This window comes from Accipiter gentilis, chromosome 18 (assembly GCF_929443795.1).
Source record: "Accipiter gentilis chromosome 18, bAccGen1.1, whole genome shotgun sequence".
In the NCBI taxonomy this organism is placed as follows: domain Eukaryota; kingdom Metazoa; phylum Chordata; class Aves; order Accipitriformes; family Accipitridae; genus Astur; species Astur gentilis.
Window position 1 is genome coordinate 28,930,231 of NC_064897.1, and position 22,416 is coordinate 28,952,646.

The 22,416-nt window shown below is 52.0% G+C and overlaps 2 protein-coding genes across 6 annotated transcripts; both read right to left on the minus strand.

The window, feature by feature from the left end:
• Positions 1 to 354: 354 nt before the first annotated feature.
• On the minus strand, positions 355 to 10,343 carry TOB2 (transducer of ERBB2, 2). 4 transcript variants are annotated; one of them, XM_049821845.1, is made up of 2 exons: positions 10,259 to 10,343; positions 355 to 4,777 (listed from the first exon to the last, which is right to left on the minus strand). In XM_049821845.1, the coding sequence occupies exon 2, from the start codon at positions 4,689 to 4,691 to the stop codon at positions 3,669 to 3,671; it is 1,023 nt and encodes a 340-aa protein (XP_049677802.1). In that variant the 5' UTR covers positions 4,692 to 4,777; positions 10,259 to 10,343; the 3' UTR covers positions 355 to 3,668. The 4 variants fall into 4 exon arrangements, with proteins under 4 accessions (XP_049677802.1, XP_049677801.1, XP_049677804.1 ...); XM_049821844.1 differs by lacking the exon at positions 10,259 to 10,343 and adding an exon at positions 9,069 to 9,411; XM_049821847.1 differs by lacking the exon at positions 10,259 to 10,343 and adding an exon at positions 7,910 to 7,928.
• A 4,895-nt stretch (positions 10,344 to 15,238) lies between these two features.
• Positions 15,239 to 22,413, minus strand: PHF5A (PHD finger protein 5A). Of its 2 annotated transcripts, XM_049821537.1 has the most exons (5): positions 22,092 to 22,413; positions 20,704 to 20,727; positions 19,660 to 19,777; positions 19,113 to 19,279; positions 15,239 to 15,956 (listed from the first exon to the last, which is right to left on the minus strand). In XM_049821537.1, exons 3-5 carry the CDS (start codon positions 19,700 to 19,702, stop codon positions 15,867 to 15,869), a joined length of 300 nt encoding a protein of 99 aa, XP_049677494.1. In that variant the 5' UTR covers positions 19,703 to 19,777; positions 20,704 to 20,727; positions 22,092 to 22,413; the 3' UTR covers positions 15,239 to 15,866. The 2 variants fall into 2 exon arrangements, with proteins under 2 accessions (XP_049677494.1, XP_049677493.1); XM_049821536.1 differs by lacking the exon at positions 19,660 to 19,777 and having other exon boundaries at positions 22,092 to 22,406.
• Positions 22,414 to 22,416: the final 3 nt, after the last annotated feature.

The following is a 22,416-nucleotide window of genomic DNA, read 5'->3' on the forward strand; positions in this document are numbered from 1 at the left end:
CCAAAGGCAAAGCATCCCGCTCCCCCCTCCCCAGGGAGCTGAATCACGGCAGGACCCCAGAAGGCCAGGCACACCGCCGCTTTTTCCTATGCCACTGCTATTCTTGGCAGAGCCAGAGGTCAGGGAGACAGCTGCCCTCACCGCGTTGCACAAGCCTGGGCATCGCCGGGCTACTCCTCACGCAACGAAACCCCCGCCGAGCACATCGCAAACCAGCGAGCCTGCCTGCGAGAGGAAGACGCCAAGCGCCGGTTCGTCCAAAGGCCGGCAGGGAAGGTGGCCGCGTCCCTCCTCACCCAGAACAGGCACAGCAGTTGTTCTCTCCCCACTGAGCACACACCACACAACAACCGGTTATTATATCATGCTTTTAATACAAACTTAAAAAAATCTGGAACAATAGAAACTGTACAGATTTGATCAACCTTTTTGTTTTTTTGTTTTTAACTAAATCTCTAGACACACCAATGTCCCGTTCCAAAATATTGCACAACATTCTGAATACAAAACTCTGATTGTATTCCTCCTTCGCTAAAGAAAATAAAAGAAAAAGAAAAAAAAAAAAAGACAGCAACCCCCAGGTTCCCCTGCTCAGTAGCCCCCTTCTCAGAAAGAAACCCAAGCAGAGCACACACAGAAACCCTCCGCTCAGAGACATACAGACTTCTGTCCTCTTTCACTCATTCTCTCCCACAAGGCAACTGTCGATTCACTCCTCGGAGAGGGGCAGGAGGGAAAGGAGGGAGGCTGAGTGGGGAGAAAGGAATCTTCACCACTTTTTTTTTTTAAAGTTTTTTTCCTGAAAAAATATTTTTTTCTCTCCTCTTAAGAAAAAATCTTGAAAAGAAAAAAATTACAGTTTTTTTACGTTAGAAATATACATATATTATATATACCTCTTACATTTTACAAATGTAGCAAATTATTCAATACAAACGGACATCAACAAAAAGAACACAAACCCATAAAAAATAAAAGTTAAAAAAAAAAATTCTCTCTTCTCTTCCTAAGAAACCAGGTAAATTAGTGCAGGTTTTTAAAAAATAAAATTGAAGCTGAACGCCTACATCCAAGACTAGAAAAGACCCGAAAAGGCCATTAGTTTCCATTGCTGCCTGACGCTGGAGGAACGTTTCTGAAGCACGCTTTTTTCCTTTTAAGCTACAAAGAGGTTGGTCCCTCCTCTTTTCCTCCTTCCACTCACACCACTATTTTTAAAGCAGGTATAATACGTGTGGCAGGGCAAAGCGGCATCAAAGCTTCACACACACAAGCGGGTGGCTGGGGGGCATCCCCACCTCTCCCCTCCCTCCCCGTGCCAGAGGAGAGCACGCTGTCCCGCAGCAGCGGCTCACAGGTGGCTTTGCCAGATGCGGGAACAGTGGGGGGCAACTGGACCAGGTCCCACCATCCGGGGCCAAGCACCCCTAAGTCCAGTGTGGCAAGTGGGCTGGCACTCAGCAGCACACTCCTGGGGAGAAGGATGGGGTGGCAGTGGTAACATCTGTAAGTGGGGGGGGTTAAAAAAAAAACCAAAGAAAAAAGGGAAACCCAACAGCTCAGCTGTTCCTCAGCAACTTGTCCTAGTCTGGAAACCTGCAGGGCTGAGGCTGCGGGCGCCGGTTTGGGGAAAGCTAGCCAGGCTCCACTCTCGTCGTCCACCCACCATGTTGGTCATAGCTCAATGGCAAGCAGCCTGCTCAGGAACCCATGCTGGGTGCGAGGTCGGGACCATGCCTCCCCATCACCCAGCAAGGGGAAGGGTGCGCTGAAAACTCTCCTTAAAGAGCTCCAGGCAGTGGCAGTCTCCCTGGGACAGCCCGTTACCTCTACAAAGGCTCATTGGCAACACAACTACAAGAGGGCTGGAGTACCTTTGTCTCAGCTTGAGGGAAGGGAGCGGGAAAAGCACGAATTCAAGCCCATCTCCCCTGAAAGAGGGATGTCTTGAAAGAGCACATTGGTTCAACAGATACAGGAGAAGTGGGTTTCAGAGGGTGCTCCAGAGACGTCATTAAAAAGAAAACCAAACCTCAAGTTTGGGAGGCAGCAAAAAAATCTTATTTTTCTTTTAAACTGAGAACTTCAAAGACTGGAGTCTCATCATCTCCATCTCTCTCCTCTTCACACGCTTCCATACTCCCACAACAGCCTCCAAGGAGACCTCCTTCCCACCTAGAGAGCCTCCACCCTGCCTGGCAAGAACCAGCCCTCCTTTGGCTTCTGTGAAGGTGGGTTTTGGAGTCCCTGACACAGAAGCAACCTACTGAAAAGCCACTACAGCCCAACTGCAGCACATCGTCCTGTGGAAAGCTGCAGGGGTATTCCCAGATCCCAGCCCTGCAGCCAGCTCGCCATCAGAGCGCCTGTCCCCCCAACTCTGCTCTAAGCCTGCTGCTGTCCAGACCAACAGAATCTGGCTGGAATGATGAGTTTACACTAGGTGCTTCCCTTCCGCACCAGATCAGCCACCTCCTCCCGCTCCTCCAGACGGGCAGGGGAGGGGATTTAGTCAGGCACATACCTGGCTGAAAGCACAAACCCTTATGCTACCACTCCAGAGAGCAGCTTCAACAACATAGCCCTTTCTCCTCCTCAAAAGTAGTGCTGCCTCACTAACTAAAAAAGAAGGAATTCTCTCTCTGAGGCAAGAAGATGAATTCACAGCAGGGAACAAGAACTCAGACCTCAGAGGCCGCCCCAGGTGGATGCTGGCCCCTGCTGCTGGGGACAACATCTGGGAAGTGGGGGCAGGATCCAAGTGGGGCTGCCTGGCTCAGCACCACCTCCCCCAGCCGCAGGGACAAGCGGGTGGTGTTTCTACCCCACAGGGCTGTCACCCAGACAGGCCGGCCCCCAGAAGGCAAGGAAAGGCCCCCTCGCTCACATGCGGAAGGCGACAATAACCAGAGTCACTCAGTTTAAAGCACTGTCCTCCTGTAGCTGCGGCTGGAAGCGCAGATGAGGAAGGGAGCAGGAAGAAGCCATTTCACAGTAACGCTCTGCCCTCCCTGCTGCGTGCCAGGAGGCAGTCAAGGAGAAGAGTTAGTGCTTTTCAGCACAGACAGAACAGCTGACGCCAGCCCGGGCTGGAGCAACAACAGCACATCGGTCTACGCCCGTGGGCACAGTAGATGCTCTCCGTCTACACGCAGAGCCGTAACAGAAAAAGCAAGCTCACCCACCCATTTCTGGCTAGCACGCAACAAGAGAATGTGTATCTCCACCGACATCAACTCTTCCTCTTCCCATCCCTCCTCCAGCGAGGTGTACAAAAGACATCCCTACACCCAGGTGGAAGGCCCCTGTGTCCAGCGCTGGGAGGGGTGCAGGGAATCAGGAGCATCGTGACCTATGGTTGCACCAGTCCTGGGCTGGGCTGGGGGAAGGGGACACAAACCAAAAAAATCCCAACACTTATTTAAGGAGTAAAAAAGTGAGTAGGAAAAAAGCACAGAGTTAAAAAACAAGTCAGTGCTTCAGGAGCGTTGCCAGCACAGCGCAACAACACTGGGCTCTCTCTTTTCCCAAGAAGCTATATTTATAAGATTTGAATATTTTCTGTATATTTCTATTTTTCTTTTCTCTCCCTCTTGTTTGTTTGTTTTGTTCTTGTTTCCCCCCCTCCCCTCCCTCCCCCCCTCCCAAAATACTCTCCTTCCTTGTGTTCAGTTGGCCAAGACGACAGGCTGGAAGGACTGGCTGGGATACTGCATGGCGTTCAGGTTGTAGCTGAGTCCTTCCACAAAGGGAGACTTCTCCAAAAAGAGGCTGTTGGTGCTGCCACCAAAGACCTGAGCCATATCAAAGGTACCACCCGTGCCGGTGTTGAACTGCGATGCCGGCGGGATGCTGCTGGCCTGGCTCTCACTGGCAACACCATCGAAGAAGAGACTGCTGGCTCCCGGCGACCCGCCACTGTAAACGAACTCCTTGGCATTGGGGGAGAGCTGTGACTGCGGGGCTTGGCTCCCAGCGCTCCCGACGAAGTTCAGAGAGTGCATAGACAGGGAGAGGCCCTTGTGCTTCAGCAGGTTGGTGGTGGGAGACCTGACCATTCTTGGCTGCTGCCCAGCCCCAGCTCCGCCACCCCCTCCTCCGGCTCCTCCGCCCTTCTTCATCTTGGTAGAGCCAAACTTTGTGGCAGCAAAGGTGGCAGTGGTGAAAGTGATGGGCTGGGCAGAGCGAGGGATAAAGGTGGGGCTAGGCGACTGGCCGAAGGAGGGGGACGGAGAGTTGGACAGCGAGTTGTCCTGGCTGCCGATGGGGACAAATACCTGGGCGTCGGGGTTGAAGCTGCTCTTGATTTCTTTGTCCAGCTCTGCAGCGCTGCAGCCCTCGCTGTCATCCAGGTAGAGGACCTTAACAGAGCCCTTCTCGCCAATCTGGTACGAAACCTCAAAAGGATCGATCCAGACGCTCAGCTCTTCCGGCACATTGGCACGCACATCCTCCACGGCCAGCCCGCTCCGCTTGGCTGCCAGCTCCACCACTGGATCCACTGTCTCCCCTATATGAACACAGCGATAGCCAGATCCCTTCAGAGGTTTCTCTGGGTACCAGTGACCCTCATATTTCTTCTTCAGCAGGCGCTCTAGCTCCTCACCAAACAGGTCTGCCCGCCTCCGAGGAAGCTTGTTGTACAGGTATGAGATGATGAAGTTAAGAGCAACTTTGATCTCCAGATGCATACTCCCTTCGCAGCAAGCAAGTCAGGGCAGTGTATTAAAAGAGACAAAATGACACACACATAGACAAGATTTGGCTCCAAACAGACCTAGGGAAAGAGAGAAAAGGATGGATGAAGATGAGAGAACACAACAACTCTCCACCTGTTAAGATAAACAGCTGTGCTTTTTTGTTAACAAAAGCAGAACAAGCAATCTGCACAAACACTAACAAACAGTGATGCTCTCTAGGGGAGTCATCCCAAATCTACTGTCCCTCAAAACAGAGAGATGCTAGTAGGGAGGAGTCTCCCTGCTCCTCTACAGAAGAAATAAGGGTTTAGCTACTACCCGCACACAGGTACGTACATTATACTCACCTCGCTGCCAAGTGCCGCTGCTGAAACCCAGCAGGCCAACCGTCTGCTCTGGCAGAACTATTTCAGCACATCTAACACACCCCTCTCTGCCCTGGCACTCAACTGCTTCCAGCACAGCTCACCTGCACCAGCCTCTACAGAACACAAGCACACCACCTGAACAGCCTCGTGACTTGTGCGGAGACCTGCTCCTGCTCAGGACGGCAGGGCCAGCCTCTCCTCCAGAAGGCCGGGTTGTCGTGCCGGGTGCCGCGTCCTGCTGGCACAAGCACAGAAGGGAGGAGAAGGAGCGAGGGAGGGTGCTGAGGCACCAGCTGCCAGCCTGTGTTTACTATCCCCTTGACTGGCAGGCACATATCTTATTAAGTGTACCCAGTTGGGGCTCTGTCTAGCTACAAGCCTAAAATCCCAGTTTAATTCAGTTGTGGGGGGGGGACGGGGATGGGGACAAGGGGGGCAGGAAACATGCACAGGGTCACAAAAGACACGCGTGCCAACAGCCTGTCCAATACAGTTCACATCGCTTATCCCTGCACGGAGGGAAGACGAACTCTGCCAGGATCAGGTACCTACTTAATAAAAACTGAAATTGCTTGCCAAAGACTGAAGTAATCATCCTTCCCCTCCCTCGTGAGGAAGTTTCTGAAATGGAGAGAACCCACAAAAGCACAGTGCAAAACCACAACACTCAACTCTCCCATTATACGCAGATTTGCAAACAACATTCGTCTGGGTACAAAAAACCCCCAGGTAGGTCAGCTCTGCGCTCTGTCACCCATCCAAAGAAAACGAATCCCACAGATATTTTAAGAGGAAGCACACTTCCAGCAGCCTCCACGCCTCTCCAGGGGGAAGCAGAATATCCAGTTTTTAATTGGCAGCTTAGTCAGAGGCCACTCTGCCTTCAGCTGCCCTCACCTTGCTCAAACAGACACAACGTGTTCAACTGTCTTCCTAAAATGGGCTTCGGGGATGCTCTCACGCAGCACTCAAGCAAGCCAATGTTTACGACTTGTGCCAATTATTTGGGGGTGGGGATGGAGTTCAAACATATGGTGTCAGCATTCCCCTGAAAAACTGGGAATCCCAGCAGCTCAACCAGGTATCCAGGCTGGCCTAGGTCAGGAGGAAGAAAAAACTGACCAGACTTGTTTGCTTGGTCTAGTTCAGTGGACAAGAAGGATTAAATAAATTTTAAAGAAACCCTCAAGTATTTTAAAGCTTTATTACAAAAAAAGGTGGTGCGGATTCTCTGCTTTTTCTGTACTAGTCTGAGTTCAGAGAGGTTTGACTTCAGGACTATGGTAACCAGAAGCAGATCCCATACCTCAAGTCTGCCAAGCAGGTGGTCAGTTCTGGAAGGAATCCCTTCCAGGTTTGACTCAGCAACAAGAAAAAAAACCAAAACCACAGGAACGAGGGGATGGAAAAGGAAGAAAGAAGTCTTGCCTTTAAAACCTGCTTTAAGGAATTACTGTACTGCAACAACTTCTGGTAGGTCACCGAGACCTGACCAAGTTCAAATAAGAACGCCAAAGAAATAAGCAACCAGAGTTTTTCGAAGAACAGCAAGAAGAAGCCATTTTCAGAAGGCAAGTCTCGGCATGGAGACAGAGCCCTTTCCAGAGAAAACAGCACGAAGCAAACCCCTGAGAACGCACACCTAAATGTTAACAAGAGCTTATATGGTCCATACTGCCTCCAGGGGAGATTACATAGAGCCTTCTTGCTCCTCCAGCTTTGAGGCATCCGAGGTAGAGGACAGCTTGGGATCCCCACAAATTAAGTGGGAAGAGAACAGCCAGCTTGTAAATCTTTTAATCTCATGTGATAAATTCTAATCCAGACCCCAAAAATCTATTAAGAAATCAGAAATTACAGATTGGGAAATGAGCAAAGGCCAAAATTTGCTACCACCCTGTTTGCAACACAAATGCCTCAATATACTTTGAGGAGCCCACATCCTCATTGCCCTTCTGCAGCAGACAGCGAGGCAATACAATTATAAATCATTGCCTCTTTTTTTCTTAAGTACTCCCGCTTCCTAAAAGGGGAATAATCTGTACCTCCACTATGAAAATAAGTTAATTAGCCTAACAATACCAACAGCTGCCAAGGTAGCTGCATATAGCCAATACCTGCAGAAAACACAAAAAGTCAGAGATGCCACAGACTTCTCAGGTTGTTGACACAGTAAGACGTGCTCCAGCAGGACCCCCTCAATCTCTTCCTACTGCACCAAAATGTGGTAACATAGTAATAAAATAAAAGAAAAAAACAACCCAGCCTAAGCGGCAGGGCTCCAAGACAAGAAACACCTGAATACCAACTGTAAAAAGGTATTCTGACAAGTCCTCCACGAAGAGAGGCTTGCCCACGTCACCAGCCTTTCCAAAGCAAAGGCGTGCTGCACCAGGGGCAGAGCGCCGAGGTGCCGGCGGGGAACAAAGGGCCGTTCCTCTGCTCTGCGGAGGGCGAGCGGGAGCCCCCTCGGACCCCCGTTCGTCAGCACACCGACGCGCTGAGGGAGAGAGGCCAAATCATCAACTTGCATCAGAGGAGAGCAAACACGGGAGCGATGCCCTCTCCTCCTCGCTACGCAAACACGCCGGGTGACCTTGCGAGCATCCCTCCGAGCCCCCGGGAGAGGTCTGGCCCCCGCGAACCGCCTCACCGGCGGCCTTCAGAAGGCGGCTGCCACGACGGCCTGCGGTCCCACAGCAGGCCACACCCGTCCGGAACAAGGGCCCCCTTTCTAACCCCCCCACCCAATCCCACCCACGGGCGGCGGAGGGGCTCCTAATCCCACCCACGGGCGGCGGAGGGGCTCCCAATCCCACTCAAGGCCCCGCGGACACGCACCCGAGGCAGGCGGCCGGCCGCCCCCTCCCCGGGAGAGCGGCCATTTCTGGTGACCCGGCCGGACAGCCTTCCTCCCCCCCCCCACCCCCACCTTCTCGGCTCCAGCTGCCGCGGGGAACGCTGGGAGCTGTAGTCCTCGCTCCCCCTCCCCGCCCCGCGACCTACTTCTCCCCCGGACTACGCCTCCCGCCGCGCCCCGCGGCCGGCCCGGCCCGCCGCTCCGCTCCCCTCGGCGGGGCAGGGCACGAAATTTTCCACGGCACATGCGCCCTGCCGCTACCCCCCGGCGGGGGGGGAAACACGCCCCGCGGCCCGGCCCGCCGGGCAGCCGCCCCCTTCTCCCCTTCCCCTCCCTCTCGGCAGGGAACGGGGGGGGGGGGGACGGGGGACGGGGGGAGGCGCGTCCCCACCCCACGGCGGCCTCCCCCCGCCCCACGGAGCCCAGGAGCCCCGCGTGTCCCCGGTCTCCCGGAGGGGGGCAACCAAGGTCCCCAAAAGAGCCCTTCGACGGAGGGGTGGAAAGGTGTCCGTCCGTCCCGTCTCCCCCCCCCCCCCCCCCAAGGGCGAGCTGCGGGCCCCACACGCCCGCCGCGGCCTGCAGGATCGGGGGGGTGGGTGGTGGGTGTGCAGCCCAGCCCAGCCCCAGCAGCGCCTTTGTTGTCGCCGGGCTTCTCCCGCCGCCCCCCCGGGGACTGGATCCGCCGTGCAGGAAGGGAAAAGACCCCGGCGACACCCCTCGTCCGTCCGTGTGCCGTGTCCCGTCGTCGTCCCCCCCTCACCGCCGGTGCCCGCCGCCGCTCCCGAGCGCAGCCTGCCCTTTGCGGGACCGAGCCGCCCCCCGCACCCCTACATCAGGCTGGGGGGACACACGGACCCCGAACAAAACGGTGAAGGGGCATTGCAGAGCGTCACCGACCCAGTGACTGTCACACACACAACCCCCCCTTCCCTTCAATTCCCACTAATCCCCCCCCCCCCCCCCCCCCCGGGGACCGGCAGCCGCACGGTGCCTCCACGGTCGGATCAATGACCTCCCCCCCGGGCGGGGAGGGGGGCCGATGAGCCCCCTCAGGCCGAGACCACAAAGGGGATGCTGGCCCGGCTGGACCCGGCCCGAGAAGCTGACGGGGGGAAGCTAAGCACCCCCGGCCCCACTTACTTCGTCCTCGGCTCCAGGGCCGGCGGCTGTCGGGGGCCGTGGGCGCTGCCGGCGGAGCCCGGTCTCTGCGTGCGGGTCTCTGCCCCGTCCCCTCCCTCGCCTTATCCCCGGCGTGTGCGGTTCCTCCGCGGGGCGGGCCCGGGGAGGGGGGGCGGGGGAGAAAGCTGCGGTGCCGGGACGCCCGGAGGTCTGTGTGTGTGGGGGTAGCGGGTGCCGGTGTCGTCGCCGTCGCCGCTGCCTTCTCCTCGCCCCGCCGGCCCGGAGCCGCCCGCGCCCTGGCCCCAAGTGAGCCAACTCACGGCAAACTTTCACCCTTAGCAACCCCGCGCAGGGATCCGCGCTCCCTCCCAGAGTGTGATGCGGCCGCGGAGGGCGGGACGGGACTACTTCCTCCTCCCCTCACCGCCCGCCCGGCCCCGCCGCCCGTCAGCGCCCCGGGGACTGGGGGCGGGACGGGACTTGGACGCCCCTTGCCGCCCCCCCCCCCCCCCGGTGCAGCAGCCGCAGCGGAGGGGTGCTGGCAGCTGTATGGCACCGGGGCTGCCGCGGCTCTGAGCTCCAGGGGAAAGAAGGGGCTGGGGGTTTAGCGGAGATGAGGATTGACCTGAGGATTTCCCCAAGCGGCTTAGCCTCGGGGGGGGGGGGGGCCGCCCAGCGAGATGATCGAACGGGAGCGGGGAGGGAAGGAACCGGCCGGCATTTTCCTCGCCTCGGCCAAGGACGGGTGCCGGAGCGGGGAAGGGGGTGTGTGTGCGTGCGTGCGCAGTGCTGTCGGGCCGCGGCTCGGCGGCAGGGCCGGCTCGGGGGACCCTGGGGAGTCGGGGCTCCCGAGGGGACGAGCTCCCTGCACGACCCCGGCGAAGTCCCCAAGAACTCCCGTGCTGGAACCGCCAAGCCCCGCTGAGGGCGCGGGCGGGAGAGTTTTGGGGATGAGGCGCCCAGAAGGGCGTGAGGGGAACAGGCGAGCCCGGCTCCTTGCCGCAGTGCAACCCCCCGGGGACCCCCGGGCCGCCGGGCGCATCCCCTCAGGGGACGACGGAGCCAGGCCAAGGGCGGCCTGCCGGTGTCACCCCGGGGAGGGCCGGCGCAAGGCACAACCACCGCCTCGGGCCCCAGCGCCCCGAGGCCGCCTCAGCCCCGCCGCTCCCCACCCCTCGGCGCACAACCCGCGGACTACTTTGTCTTCTTACGCTTGTGCGCCTTCAGCTGAAGGCCGGCCCGGCAGCGGCGGAGACGAGGAGCCCGCAAGGTGCACGAGCGGCGGCCGTGCTAAAAATAACTGCGGCGTGTTAGTAACAGCCTTCCCATTGGCTGGCCGGGCCCGGCGTCGCCTTCGGATTGGTGCGCTGCCTCAGCCAGTGAGCCGAAGGGGGTGTGGGCAGAGGGGGGCGGTGCCGGGATCTGCCGGGAGTTGTAGTCGCCGGGGGTGAGGCCCCGCGGCCTGCCCCGTCTTGGTGGCCCCGGTCCTGGTCCCGCCGCCTGGAGCGTTCGAGGGCTCCGTCCGGGCCGGGCTCGCCCGCCGTAGTGGCCAGGAGAGCCGTTACACAAGCCGGCGCCGCGGCCGATGCCAGGCGGGGGGTTGCGTGCCGCCCCGGGGAAGGACGGCTTGTGGGGATGACGGTCCCCGGGGCTGCCCGGCCGCCTCCCCGGGTGACGGGCGGATGGTGGGCACCTGCACCCGCAAAGGCCGAGCCTCAGCCGCCCGCTAGCAAGGTGAAGGTGCTCGCCTAGCGCCACACAGCTTTTTATTCTGAGAATAAAACTCAACTGTGGAGAAAAACCCAGTGGGCTTGCTTTGGGATAGGTGGGGATAGCCAGGCGTGGCAACAAGTCGTCCCCGAAAGCAGCCCCGCACCCAGAAGCAGATTTGTCACCGTAGGTGTTTGAAGGGCGGCAGTTGCCAGTGCGCACAGCTCTGCAGTTTGTATTTTAAACCAGACCAATTACTAGTTCTGAGGAAAATGAAGAAAACCTCTCTGGGCACCCACAGGCCACAGGTCTTACGGTCCGAGGCCATCACCTCAGACAGACACCGCTCGCAAAGGGCTCTTGCCGTCCACGCGTAAGGCAGCTTTCAAGGAGAGTAAAGCTCCAAACGAGTGGAAAGGACGCCAAGAACAGTGTTTCCAGGCTCTCCCAGCCACGTGTCAGGCATCTTTCTCGGAGTCGACACGCACAGACTAGGGAGGGAGAAGTGGTCTCGGTGACCAAAGCGCTACCGCAGTCCCTGTTGCAGCGGGGGTAGCTTGCCTGGCCTGTTAAATGTCCTGTTTGTCTTGGTTCTGAAGAATTCCCGAGAAAAAAATCTCATCGCAGGGTCACATTCCATCTTGGAATTGGATCTTCTCAGTAATACAGAGTTACATTTGAATGTTTATCGCCCGTTTCCAAAAGGGACAAAGACCACAGACGCTTCCTGAGCTGCTCCATGTCCCTCTGGTTAAATTATTCTCCATAGCAACCATCCCCCAAGTGCAAAAATACCAAGTTCCTCTCTTGCCCCGTTTCCACAAAGATCCTCAGCATCTTCCTGGGTTTGGTTTGTCCTCCCTCGCTTAGGAACCCTTTACCTTTGGTGCTGCCTTTGCCACTGAAGAGGACTTCTTTCGAAGCCAGCCAACACCATGCCTTGAGAAATCTGTTAATGCTCTCCTTCCTAGCCACAGCGCTACCGCAGCCACCCTTGCTCATTTTCCCACTGATTAAAAAACCCAAAACCCAACAACTTTTGAAGTTGGTGTTATTTTTTCTGCAGTGGAAGGGGGAGGAAGAGAAGGGGAAGATTTATGAGAGCTATTATGAGCAGCCTTATTTTCATCACTCCTAGTTTGAAAGGAATTTGGTTACAAAAGAACCCTTTTTTTTTTTCTAATACTCCCTGGCTTTGCTGGGAACAAAATCACGCTGTCAGCCAGAGATCAGGAAATGAAAATGACTGCACTATTTTTAGCATCATTAAGAAAAAAAGGCAATGAAATGTCTAAAATTCTATTGTTGTTTTAATAAGGTGTTACTAAGAGGGTGTTACACATTAGGGCTCTTTAAAATACTTGTGCCTTGACCATGCTCCTTTAATTATCGTGTCGCCCCAGCACACATGCAGGCAGAGGAATTCTGTCACAGTATCCGCTCACGCATTCTCGGCCATTTGGCTATTACGTCAAAGGAAAGCTACCGAATCACGTGCGGGCGGGGAGGGAAGGAATCGCCAGGCTGCCAGGACAGAGCTCGTTTTGCTGGGTTATTTAATGCCAAGGAAGGGCAGTCAGGTTATAATCGGGCGTAATTAACACTGCCATACCCCGATTCCTCTTTACATTCAAGTCCCATGACAACCCCAAGGAAATGAAAAATGTCTTTCCTGCTACTGAAACAGGCAAACAACATCTCCAGCTGATCCCTGTAATGAGAAAATAATAGCTCCTGCGCAGATAAGGTTTCAGAAGCAGGACTTTGTCTATGCAACTCCCACAGGGAAAGCTCACAGGCAGGCTCGAGGCCTTTGCCTACCTTCTGGTTCTTTTTAAAGAAAGGTGATGCTTCAGGCTTAAGGGCTTTGTAAAGACAAGGTATAGATGATTCAAAGGACCAGAGGTGTCTTACGGAGCTATTTGCTGAGCTTGGTTGTAGCTGTGGCTGACAGTTGCTCTGAAGAGGTGTGTAACAGAGAACATCGACATTTCAAAATGCAGCAATGCCTTGTTAGTACTGGCAACAAAGCAGCCAATTACTTAATAGGCCAAGAGGTCCCATGTTCTCCCCCCCCCCACCCCCGCAATGTAAATATTTGAAATAAAGGGATTTTTTTTACTTATTACGTAACATCCTTTTGACTAAAAAAGAAAAAAAAAAAAGGCGAGAACCCTACCTAGAAAAGTAATGGCAGGAAGAGACATTTAGTTCCATGTAGTTAGGATTTGCAGGCAGCACCCAGGGGGTTCAGCTGCCACAGAGACACAGCCATCCCTTCCACCCTTCCTTGCAGTTGTCATGCAAGTGCTTCACAGCTGGCAGCCAGGGAGCCCCTCAATCAGGCTGCTTAAGACTCCAAGGTCTGACGAAGCCCTTCCAGAGCTTGGCAGGCGCACAGTGGCAGGACACGTCTTGTCTCATTCCCCCCTGCAGGGAAGCTCGCCCTTTTAGCATGTGCTCTGGACTCCAGTACTGCCAGGAAATCTCCTTCTACCGGACAAGTACTTTAAAATCTATTTAGGAAGAAATACTTTTCCAGGGGCCCCGCCTGGGTTTCGTTTGCTGGTGAACAGAAATCGTTACCACAAAAGCAAGGCTGAGTTTTTCTGGGCTACCCAACTGTATCCATTACCCTTGTCTGAATTAGCAGCTTCAGGGCAATGTCCCGTCCGTGCTCTGAAAGTGCCAGAAAGGCAGCGGCACTGAACTGATCTGAGCACCGGCAGCATTTGGCATTCTCCCCAGAGCTGTCTGAGCAAACAAGGCAAAGGGGAAAAAGCCTGTCCCTCCCTCTCTCCACCTGCCCAGTGACTCAGAAAAACTAGAAATGGCAGCTTAACTCTCATTGCTGCCAGAATGCAGACCGATATACCCAGCAGTCAGAGTGAGGGCACCGGGAGTGCCAAGAAAGTAAGTATGCTCAGCCGTTTTTGGGGGTGGGGGAAGGGATGGGGACACTCGTATCTCTACAGCAACCCCTGCCTGGCCGCTCCTTTGCTAAATGATCAGGAACAAGGGCTGCTCTAAAATTAGATCTTCTAGGGGTCCCTGCACCAGGGCCAATAACTCCGAGAGAAAAGAAGTAATTCAAACTTCATTTCCCTCTACCTTCACTGAACAACTTTTGTTATCTTAGAAACTTCCAGGAAAGAAAAAAGTACATATAAACTTTCTGCACTCCTAGTGCGATAATTTGGGTGGCCTGACTGAGAGCAAGTGATAAATGCTGGTTGAAGTGATAAAGTTCCAGGTACAAAAAAATCTGCATGTCATGCCCTGCCCCACTTTTAAGGAAATACAGAGTTTAACACGGCTGATACTGGCTCTGACATGGGCTTCCCAGTCAGGAACAAGAGGCAGCTGCTTATTCAGGTAATTCCTTTGAGAGAGTAGGTTTCCAGGAAACAAAGAACCAGTTTGCTCTGAACATCTTGGCAAATAGCATCCATATTAGTAAAAATTAACCACAAGCTGTGTAAGGGAACCATGGTGTAGGGAAGAAGACATGCAGATACTCTCAGGACTGCAAAAAGCTTGGAAGAGAAACCTGACAGAATTAATGGGGGGGGGGGGGGAGAAGCAGCTGAGATGGCTGGCTGTAGGACCAGTCATAGCTACAGCCAGCTGCAACAGGAAGAAATGACTTTTAAGGGAAGGGTGATCACAACTCGTCCGCTTGTTTTCACTCTTATCCAAAACCCCTAAATGGCTGGAGCAGGTAGAAGCGGCGTTTAAGCCAGAGAGGAGCTAGAGGAAACCTCTAGTCGTAACCTCAGGGGAAAAACTGAAATCCTGGAAGGAGCATAAAACAGGCTCTGCACCCCAAGACTGCGCAAAGAGAATCCCGTTACCGTAGCACACGCTCTGCTCAGACTATGAAGACTTTTAGGACTGCAAGGCATGCTGAGCTAGGACCCTGCTTTAACCATCTGAGGAGTGCACGCACTAGCAGGGAACTCAGTTCTGCTTCTGCATAAAGGCGCCTGTTCCCAGATCTCTGCTGAGCTAACAGACTCCTTTTAGCCTCTACTGGTATTTGACAAACAAGCAGCCTCTGGTTTTCAGCATGCATACGGCTAATAGCCTAGAACACAATAGTTGGTTTCCAGTTACAGCAGGGAAGGCTTTAACTTATTCACAAGAACAGGATAGCGAGTCAAATAGCTTAGTAGGTTTTAGAAAGGGATTGGATGTTTGCATGGTGAAACAACATCCACAGCCGTATTAGCTAGGATAAGGGTTACAAGCTCAGCGATCCTCACGCTATGGGACAAAATGATCAGTGGCTGGGATCACAGGCAGACAAAAGCGATAGCCATTCCCTGAAGCTCCTTGCAGCAAGGTCACACGGCCATAAGCAGACACTGTCAGAAACCAGATAACCCATTGTGCAGTTCTAGCTGGGCTAATCCTGCGTGTCCCCAGAAAGCTCCAGAGAGGCTAAGCACAGAATGAACTGGAGAGAAATCCTTGTTATAAAAAAACCCCAAAAACAAAAGAAGAAGCTTTATTGGTATGGATCCTACAGAAATGGTTACAAGAAAGGGCCTTGGATTAATCTGTCAAAGAAAACATGGAACAGCTGTGCTCTCCCTAGGAAGGCACCAGCCACGAGCAGGTTCCTTACAAAACAGGGCAGCATGGAAATATACTGGAGGAAGGGAGGGGGGGAGCGGACATATGGGATTGGTGCTCTGTTCCTCAATACTGATGCGTGGGGCAATTTCACACAGTTGAGAGGAGGCCTGGTAAGAACAACCACAAGGTGTTTCCCCACACCAGAAACGGCACTTGCTTTTTACTGAGCTGGTCTCCTCCATGTGTAAATACTTGCCCACCAAGATTTTTATAGTGAGCTGGGGCAGCTACTAGCAGAGCTTCTGAAAAGGCAAGACACAGTAATCCTCATTTGCTCTTTCTGATAGTCAGTTCTGATCAGGTTTCAGTCCCCACTCAGTCCGTTACTTCTCCAACCCCAAGTATGCTACTGAATTTGTACTGCTTTAGAAAAAAATAATCAACCGGTTTCCAGTAATAATAAAGTCCAGAGGTGTTCCAAGACCCTCTTGCCAACCTGACAGGAGGCATAGCCACGTATGGATAGGATCACCTCTTCTTGAAGCCATACTTTTTCCTTTCATAGAAGAGATCTGTCTTGGAACTGCCCAGGTTGACGATTTTAGGGCAACCATCTCTCTGTAAGAAGGAAAGAGGATGTAAGTTAGGAAATGGGCAAACAGAACAACATCATTGCTTACACAGTTCTAGTAGGTTCTCAGTTCCCACGGTCCTCACCCTGTCCTCAACACACATTCTCAACGCCTGTGCAAACAAACTGCCCTCCAATTCTGGTTACTACCAGCAGGACACTGGAACAGAGAAGAGGATGGATGCCTTTTTAACATTACTCTAGGACACTCTCTTCCTTGGGGTGAAGATGGGAAACAGCTCATATAACATCAGCAGTTTAATGAAAAGGATGCTCAATGCCTTAAGACTGGATTCTTTGTAAATTTGAATACGGAGGATTTAGAGGGCCCAGAGGAATAACCTTCCCCCTCCTTAGCCAAAAAGAGTCTTGTTGCTTTAGATGTCACCAAGCCATTCTCGTGTTTAGGGACCTCACTCAGCTGTGATGGCAGAACTGAATCTCAGATTTCCTGCATCCTGGATTGATGACTGCAGAGGCTGTATGGTCATCTTGGGAGGGGACAGTTATTCACAGCAGCTATACGGATAAGTTCTTGTACCTGAAATTCCAGTAGACAGTGAGAAAAAAGCCACACGAAAAACAAGAAGGGGAGTGGGGAGACCCACCTCAGAAGTGTGGTTGCAAAGACAAACCAGAGATGCACCTCTTGGTGTACCAAGGAACATTTGTCCCGTGGGCCACCTAAGCCCAGCATCTGCATAACTCTCGAGGGCAAAATGTTGTGGCTGGCAACAGCAGCTGTGAGAAACACATCCAGGCAGAGGAACACATGTCCTTGGCTGTTGTGTAAGCCTGAGTGGATTAGATTTAGAAAGCCTCTGGGCAGATGTCAGCCACTGTAGAAACTGCACCCAAGCTGCCGCACCAATACCCACTCCAGTGCAGGAGATGCAAGCCAGTGGGGAGGGTCTGAATGGTAGAAATAACAGGAGTGGGGGGAAAGAAATCATCCCTCCCCCATACACCTGCCACAACCCATCTCTAGCTACTCTCTCCTTATTTGATTTTGAACCTCAATAGTAGGACTCTTCCAAGCCTTGCCTCCCACGATCCAGGGAGTCTGTGACAATCTTGACAGCATTATTGCAGGGCTCTGTTCATTCTTCCACCTACTCCTAGGCAGGCAGCACATGAGCACACTCCTGTCCCCAAGAAAAGATTACTTTTTGCAACTTGGAGCTGTCCAGGGTGACAAGGTGGGATTTTGGCCCTTACCCACAGATTGAAGTGGGGTGAAACAATACCTCATTCCTCTCTCCATCAGAACAAATGAACCAAGAGTAACCAGGCCCTTTGCCTCTTGCCCAACAGCATTCCACCTCCTCCCTCCATTTTAGTATTTGCTTTCTTGCTTCATGATCTTTTCCAGTCTTTCTCTGAGGACAATGGAAATGCTGTGACTGAAACCTTGGAGTGTTAGAGCTTCAGGTACAGAGCTCTGTCCATCTGCTTTTCTTATTCACATCAGCACCAGCTACCATAGTTGTTGCAGGCAGCACACTTAACTTTTCTTGTTCCAGGCACCCTATACCTGTGCCAGCACTTTTCAGTCCTGCAAGTCGGTCATGTCAAATCTGCTGTTTCAGAACTGCAACTTCAAATCTGCAATAATCCCTAACATTTGAGTTTGCTGGTACAGAACAACTGTCTTCACCCACAGCAGCCTTCACCCAGCTCTCTGACTTGTCATTCTCCTGTTCCTCCAGCTCTATGTTTTCTATAACCCTTCCTTGCAGAGCAGCTGGCTATTCGCACCTGAACCAGACATGATAAGCCATAGGTGAGCTTAGGTTATGAAAAATACCTGTTGGTATTCAATATGAATTGGTAAAAATAAACCCAAGCCTATTTACTCGTGACTTACCAAGCCATGTATCTTGGTTCCAAAGGCAAGTGAACAAAACTACTGTTTCTCACAGCATTTCTAAAGTAGGAGGCAGCACCACCATCACAGAACTTATATCCATATTTAGATACTACGAAAGATTATGGTCCCATCAGATCTAATGACTAAATTCAGATGAGGACCTGCCCCTGTCCTGAATTTAGCTGCAGGCCTCTAGAGAAAACACAGGCACTGCAGACAATTAAACCAGTAACTCACTCAGCTGAGCATGTTCCTCTAAATCAATCTGAACCATTCTCTCAGCATGTTCTCCACTGTCATTAGGGTGTGCCAGAGATGGCATTTGCAAAGCACCAAAGCCCAAACAACCTTTAACGGACACTCTCACAGCTATCAGGTCTGTATTCTGGGGATATTGCAACTGCAAGCATCATGCTTTTGCTTCTCCCCGAGGTCTTTCTACCACTTGATTTGCAGTTCTTCACATCCTGCACTAATCATGTTGGATATTAACAAATACCTTACAGGGGGTGAACAGCTGCCTCATTTCACACGTGCAGCGGCTATCTTTCAGCACAAGAAGATTATAAAAAGATTATAGTGCTGACTATAGAAATACAGGATCATTACACCAAAAAGCGTTAGCAGAAAAAGAGATGTCTACAATATAGGCTGTTCCAGAACAGAATTTAAAAAAAAAAAATAATAAAAATTGTATCCCACTGAAATTGTGTAAGAAACTTTAAACTTGTAAAACACAATTAGTAGTGCAGACACTAGATACTACGATCTAACTTTATGTTGTAATCCAAAGGAAAACACAGGTGGTGATTCCTTAGGCCTTACAGTACCGTACATGCCCTTGGTCAGTGGCTGATAATGGACTTCTAGTGAGGAGCTGCTCCTACCACTGCCTCTGCAGTGTCTGGAATATTTCTGACCCTGATAAAACCCAGGCTGAGAGATCTAGTAAGATAACAACTTAAAGTGGTAACTTGCAGCATGTGGAAGAAGCAAACCATGAGCGTACAGTGCAAAGTAGTCAAAAGATCCTTTGGGATGAAGAGTTACAGTACCTCAAAATGCTACAATATCTCAAAATGCTTTGCAAACACGGGAACTACCACCACGGGAAGAAGGTACCAGGTAATGAAAACCAGTGCCAATATTGGTAGAGGAACCCAAGCGTCCCATGTCTCAACACTAATTTCAGTAGCTCCAAGCCCCTTAAAGGTAAGCACGGCTACTAAATAAAGACATAACCAATTCAACAGGAGACTGGATGACAACATACATCTTTTTCCTGGATCGTACACTCCTTGCAGTAGTAGGCATCAGACACTCCTGGACCCCCGCAGATCACGCAGCGCCCTTGGTAGGAGCCGTAGTTACACTCATCACATATGCGCACAAGAGTGCAGGGCCGCACATAGGAGTCACAGATCACGCATTTGCCATCACCTGCAAGTACAGCAGAGCCTTTGGTTACAGAACATCCTTCTCTCCACCCTCACATTGAAGAGGAAAAGCTTCCTAGTCAAAGAAGTTGCCTGTACACTCCAAGACAATACAATTGAACTGCAGAAATTTACCTTGCAGGCACAGAGTGCAACTTTGTATTTGCACACAGACTTGAGAGGAACAAGGGTCAGTAGCCTGCAATATTTGAGGTTTTTTATTCATTCATTCATTCATTCACAATCAGAGAGGAAACTCAAAAGTCACTTCTTCTGTGATTTGCCAACACCTGCTTAGATTGTGCCATTACTTTTACTCCAGAACGTTTCTTGAATTTTTCACTTGTGAAAACAATGCTGGACTGACAGGACTAGTGTCCTCACCTACACAGAAGCAGCAGTGTAAGCTTCTCCCACAGTGCCACATCAACAGAAGTCTGGAGTTACTATCCTCAAAGAGATGAGATAAGAGATTGTACTCGTGGTCCCTTTAATCCTTCATCTGTGAGAAGGCCAAAGAAAGGGCAAACTGGCATAAACAGCAATTTCACAAAAGTTGCTCTTCCTTTCTCACAAGGAACTGAGTGAAAGTCAAGTACTCATATCATACAGGCAAGCAGCCATCAGATGCCACTGACAGTCTCTGCTGTTCTGGACCTTATCCAAAACACTGACCTAGGGATGAAAGGCTTGATATCCTATTACCAGTTCCCAAGGCATCTAATCCTGACTCCCACAAACAGCTCATCTAACCTGCTCTTAAATCCCCAGCATGACAGCCCTCAACTACTACCAATGGGAATCTGTTTCACTGCTGAGTGCTCTTGAAAACAATCTTGTTGCTTCAGACTGTGCTTCTCCCCGCTTTGCTTATTTTCGTACTATTTTTGAGTCAGGAACCAGTCATCTTATTTGTTCTGTTCACCTACAATGATCTAATGACAGATCACACTCTTTCTCCCCTTGTACAGTTGAGCACTGGCATTTGATTCTGTAGGGGTCTTTTCTGCTCTAACTCTAGATGTTTCCCCCATTTCTTATTCTCCTAGATGCTGAAGGGAACCTTTCTCAAGGTGTGAAGTCAGATTCCAAAAATGCATTCTCTTTTTCCTGCTTTGAAATGATCAGGCTGATCATTTTGTATTACAGATTACAAGGAAACAATCAAGAAGTCACTGTAGCCTCAGCTACTGAAAATGCTGGCAGCATACACTCTAGAACAGCCTGCATTTGGTGACAATCTAAGCATGTAATTTTGTAAATGTTCATCAATTTACACTTGCAACACACAAGTAACTGTTCCCATCTCAAAGAGTGACATCAAGTTCATGGTTAAAGTGAAATAGAATCCAATCCCCAAATCCAAACTGTATGGGTCTACCCACAACACCATGTTCTCAAGCAACTATATGTAGAAGCTATACTTACATTTCTCGCAAAGTCTTCCAATTGCTGTAAGAAGAAGAAAAAAAAATTATTTGAGGCAGAAGCAGGAGAAAAATATAAGTAACTACAAGCTCGAATGTCAAGTAATTATCTTCTGCAGTGAGCAGTCTTTAAAAAAAAAAAAAGTAACAGTTTGAGCCTAAACACAAGCATATTTATGATAAACAATACATATCCTCCTGGAGACATTTGCCACCATCAAAGTTTAAATGCACTGTGGATGCGCAATGACACCCATCGACAGTAAGAAAACCTACGTACTTTATTCCATTTCAAATGTAGCCTAGGTACCTGACTGAACAAAATCCTATGTACAAGTCTTGGAACAGCTTTTACACTGGTTTTAATGAGACAAAAAAAAAATATTAAAAAAATCAAGTGTTTATTTGATTTAAGGCAGCCCAAATACCTTCCTCACTTCAGAACACAAAGGCAGTTAAATGTATCTTAGAAGTCTTGCCACTTATCTAGGAAACTCACAACAATGTTAGTGACTTGGGTAAACACCATAAATATCAAGTTCTAAAGACAGGATGTCCACGTTCAGAAAGACTAAAGAGTGATTCAATTGAAGTTTGAAGGTCAAGGGATTCATCAGGCTGGAAATGAATTTTCAACACAATAGACTGTTAGCTGCATTAACTCTTCTAAAAAGAAGCTTCCTATGGAGAGTGCAGCTGAATATTTTGTTCACATTTCTTTCAGAAAATCACACGTTAAATTTGCTTTTCCTAGGACTGAAAAAAAATCTGAAGAGAGAGCTGGACTTCTAATCTTGTACAAGACTTCTTTAAGACTTAGCAAGGCAAATTCTGACCCAAGCGGCAAGAATAAAAGCTCATTATCTGTGTACAGGTATGACCCGGAAGGTAATTTTATCTCGCAGCCAGGAAGGTGCTCCCAGTGCTGGCTGAAGCCTTCAGCTCATTCTCCTGGCCGCACCGGCACGGCCAACGCAATAGGAGTAAAGTACCCCAAAATCGTACTTTTCTGTTCACGGCCATCACCCTCCCCAGCCCTTGAGGAAGAGGAGGCCGCTGCCAGGCCCGCCCCAGCGCCATGCAGCTCTGCTGGGAGCGGACCCAGGAGCCCCCGCACGTCAGGGCGGACTCCCGGGGAAAGCACCCGGGGGCCTTCCTCACAGAGCCTCCTCTCCCACCGCGGGGTAAGAACCCATAAAACACGGCAGAACGTCAAAATACAAGAGAAATAAAACAGGGAGGGAGGGAGGAGCCAGGCGGCCGCCCCTCCCCCCGCCAGGCCTAACGGCCGCGCGCGCCTCCCGGCCGCTAACGGCACACGCGCCTCGCCCCCCCCGCCCCGCAGCGGAGAGAGGGTGAGGGGGTGAACCCCCCCCACCAGGGACTCACCCACGCCCGCCTGCTTGCGGCAGAAAATGAGGTCCGGGTGGTGCTTGGCCATGGCGAGGCGACACCCGCCTGCCGCCGCGCTCCCTCACCTCCGACCCGCGCTCCCCGCCGCTCCCGGTCCTGGCTGGGATGAGGACGGCGCTTGAAAAAGCACCGCCCCGAACGGGGGAACGCCGGGGCGCTGTGGGGCGGAGTGCTGCCGAAAAAGCTCTCTCGCGGAGTCGCTTCACCGTTAATCTTCCCCCCGCCCGGGGGAGACCCGCGTCGCGGCTCGTGGCACTCTTCTTGGCGCCCGTACCTCCCTGCCAGGACCTGCGCGGCCCCT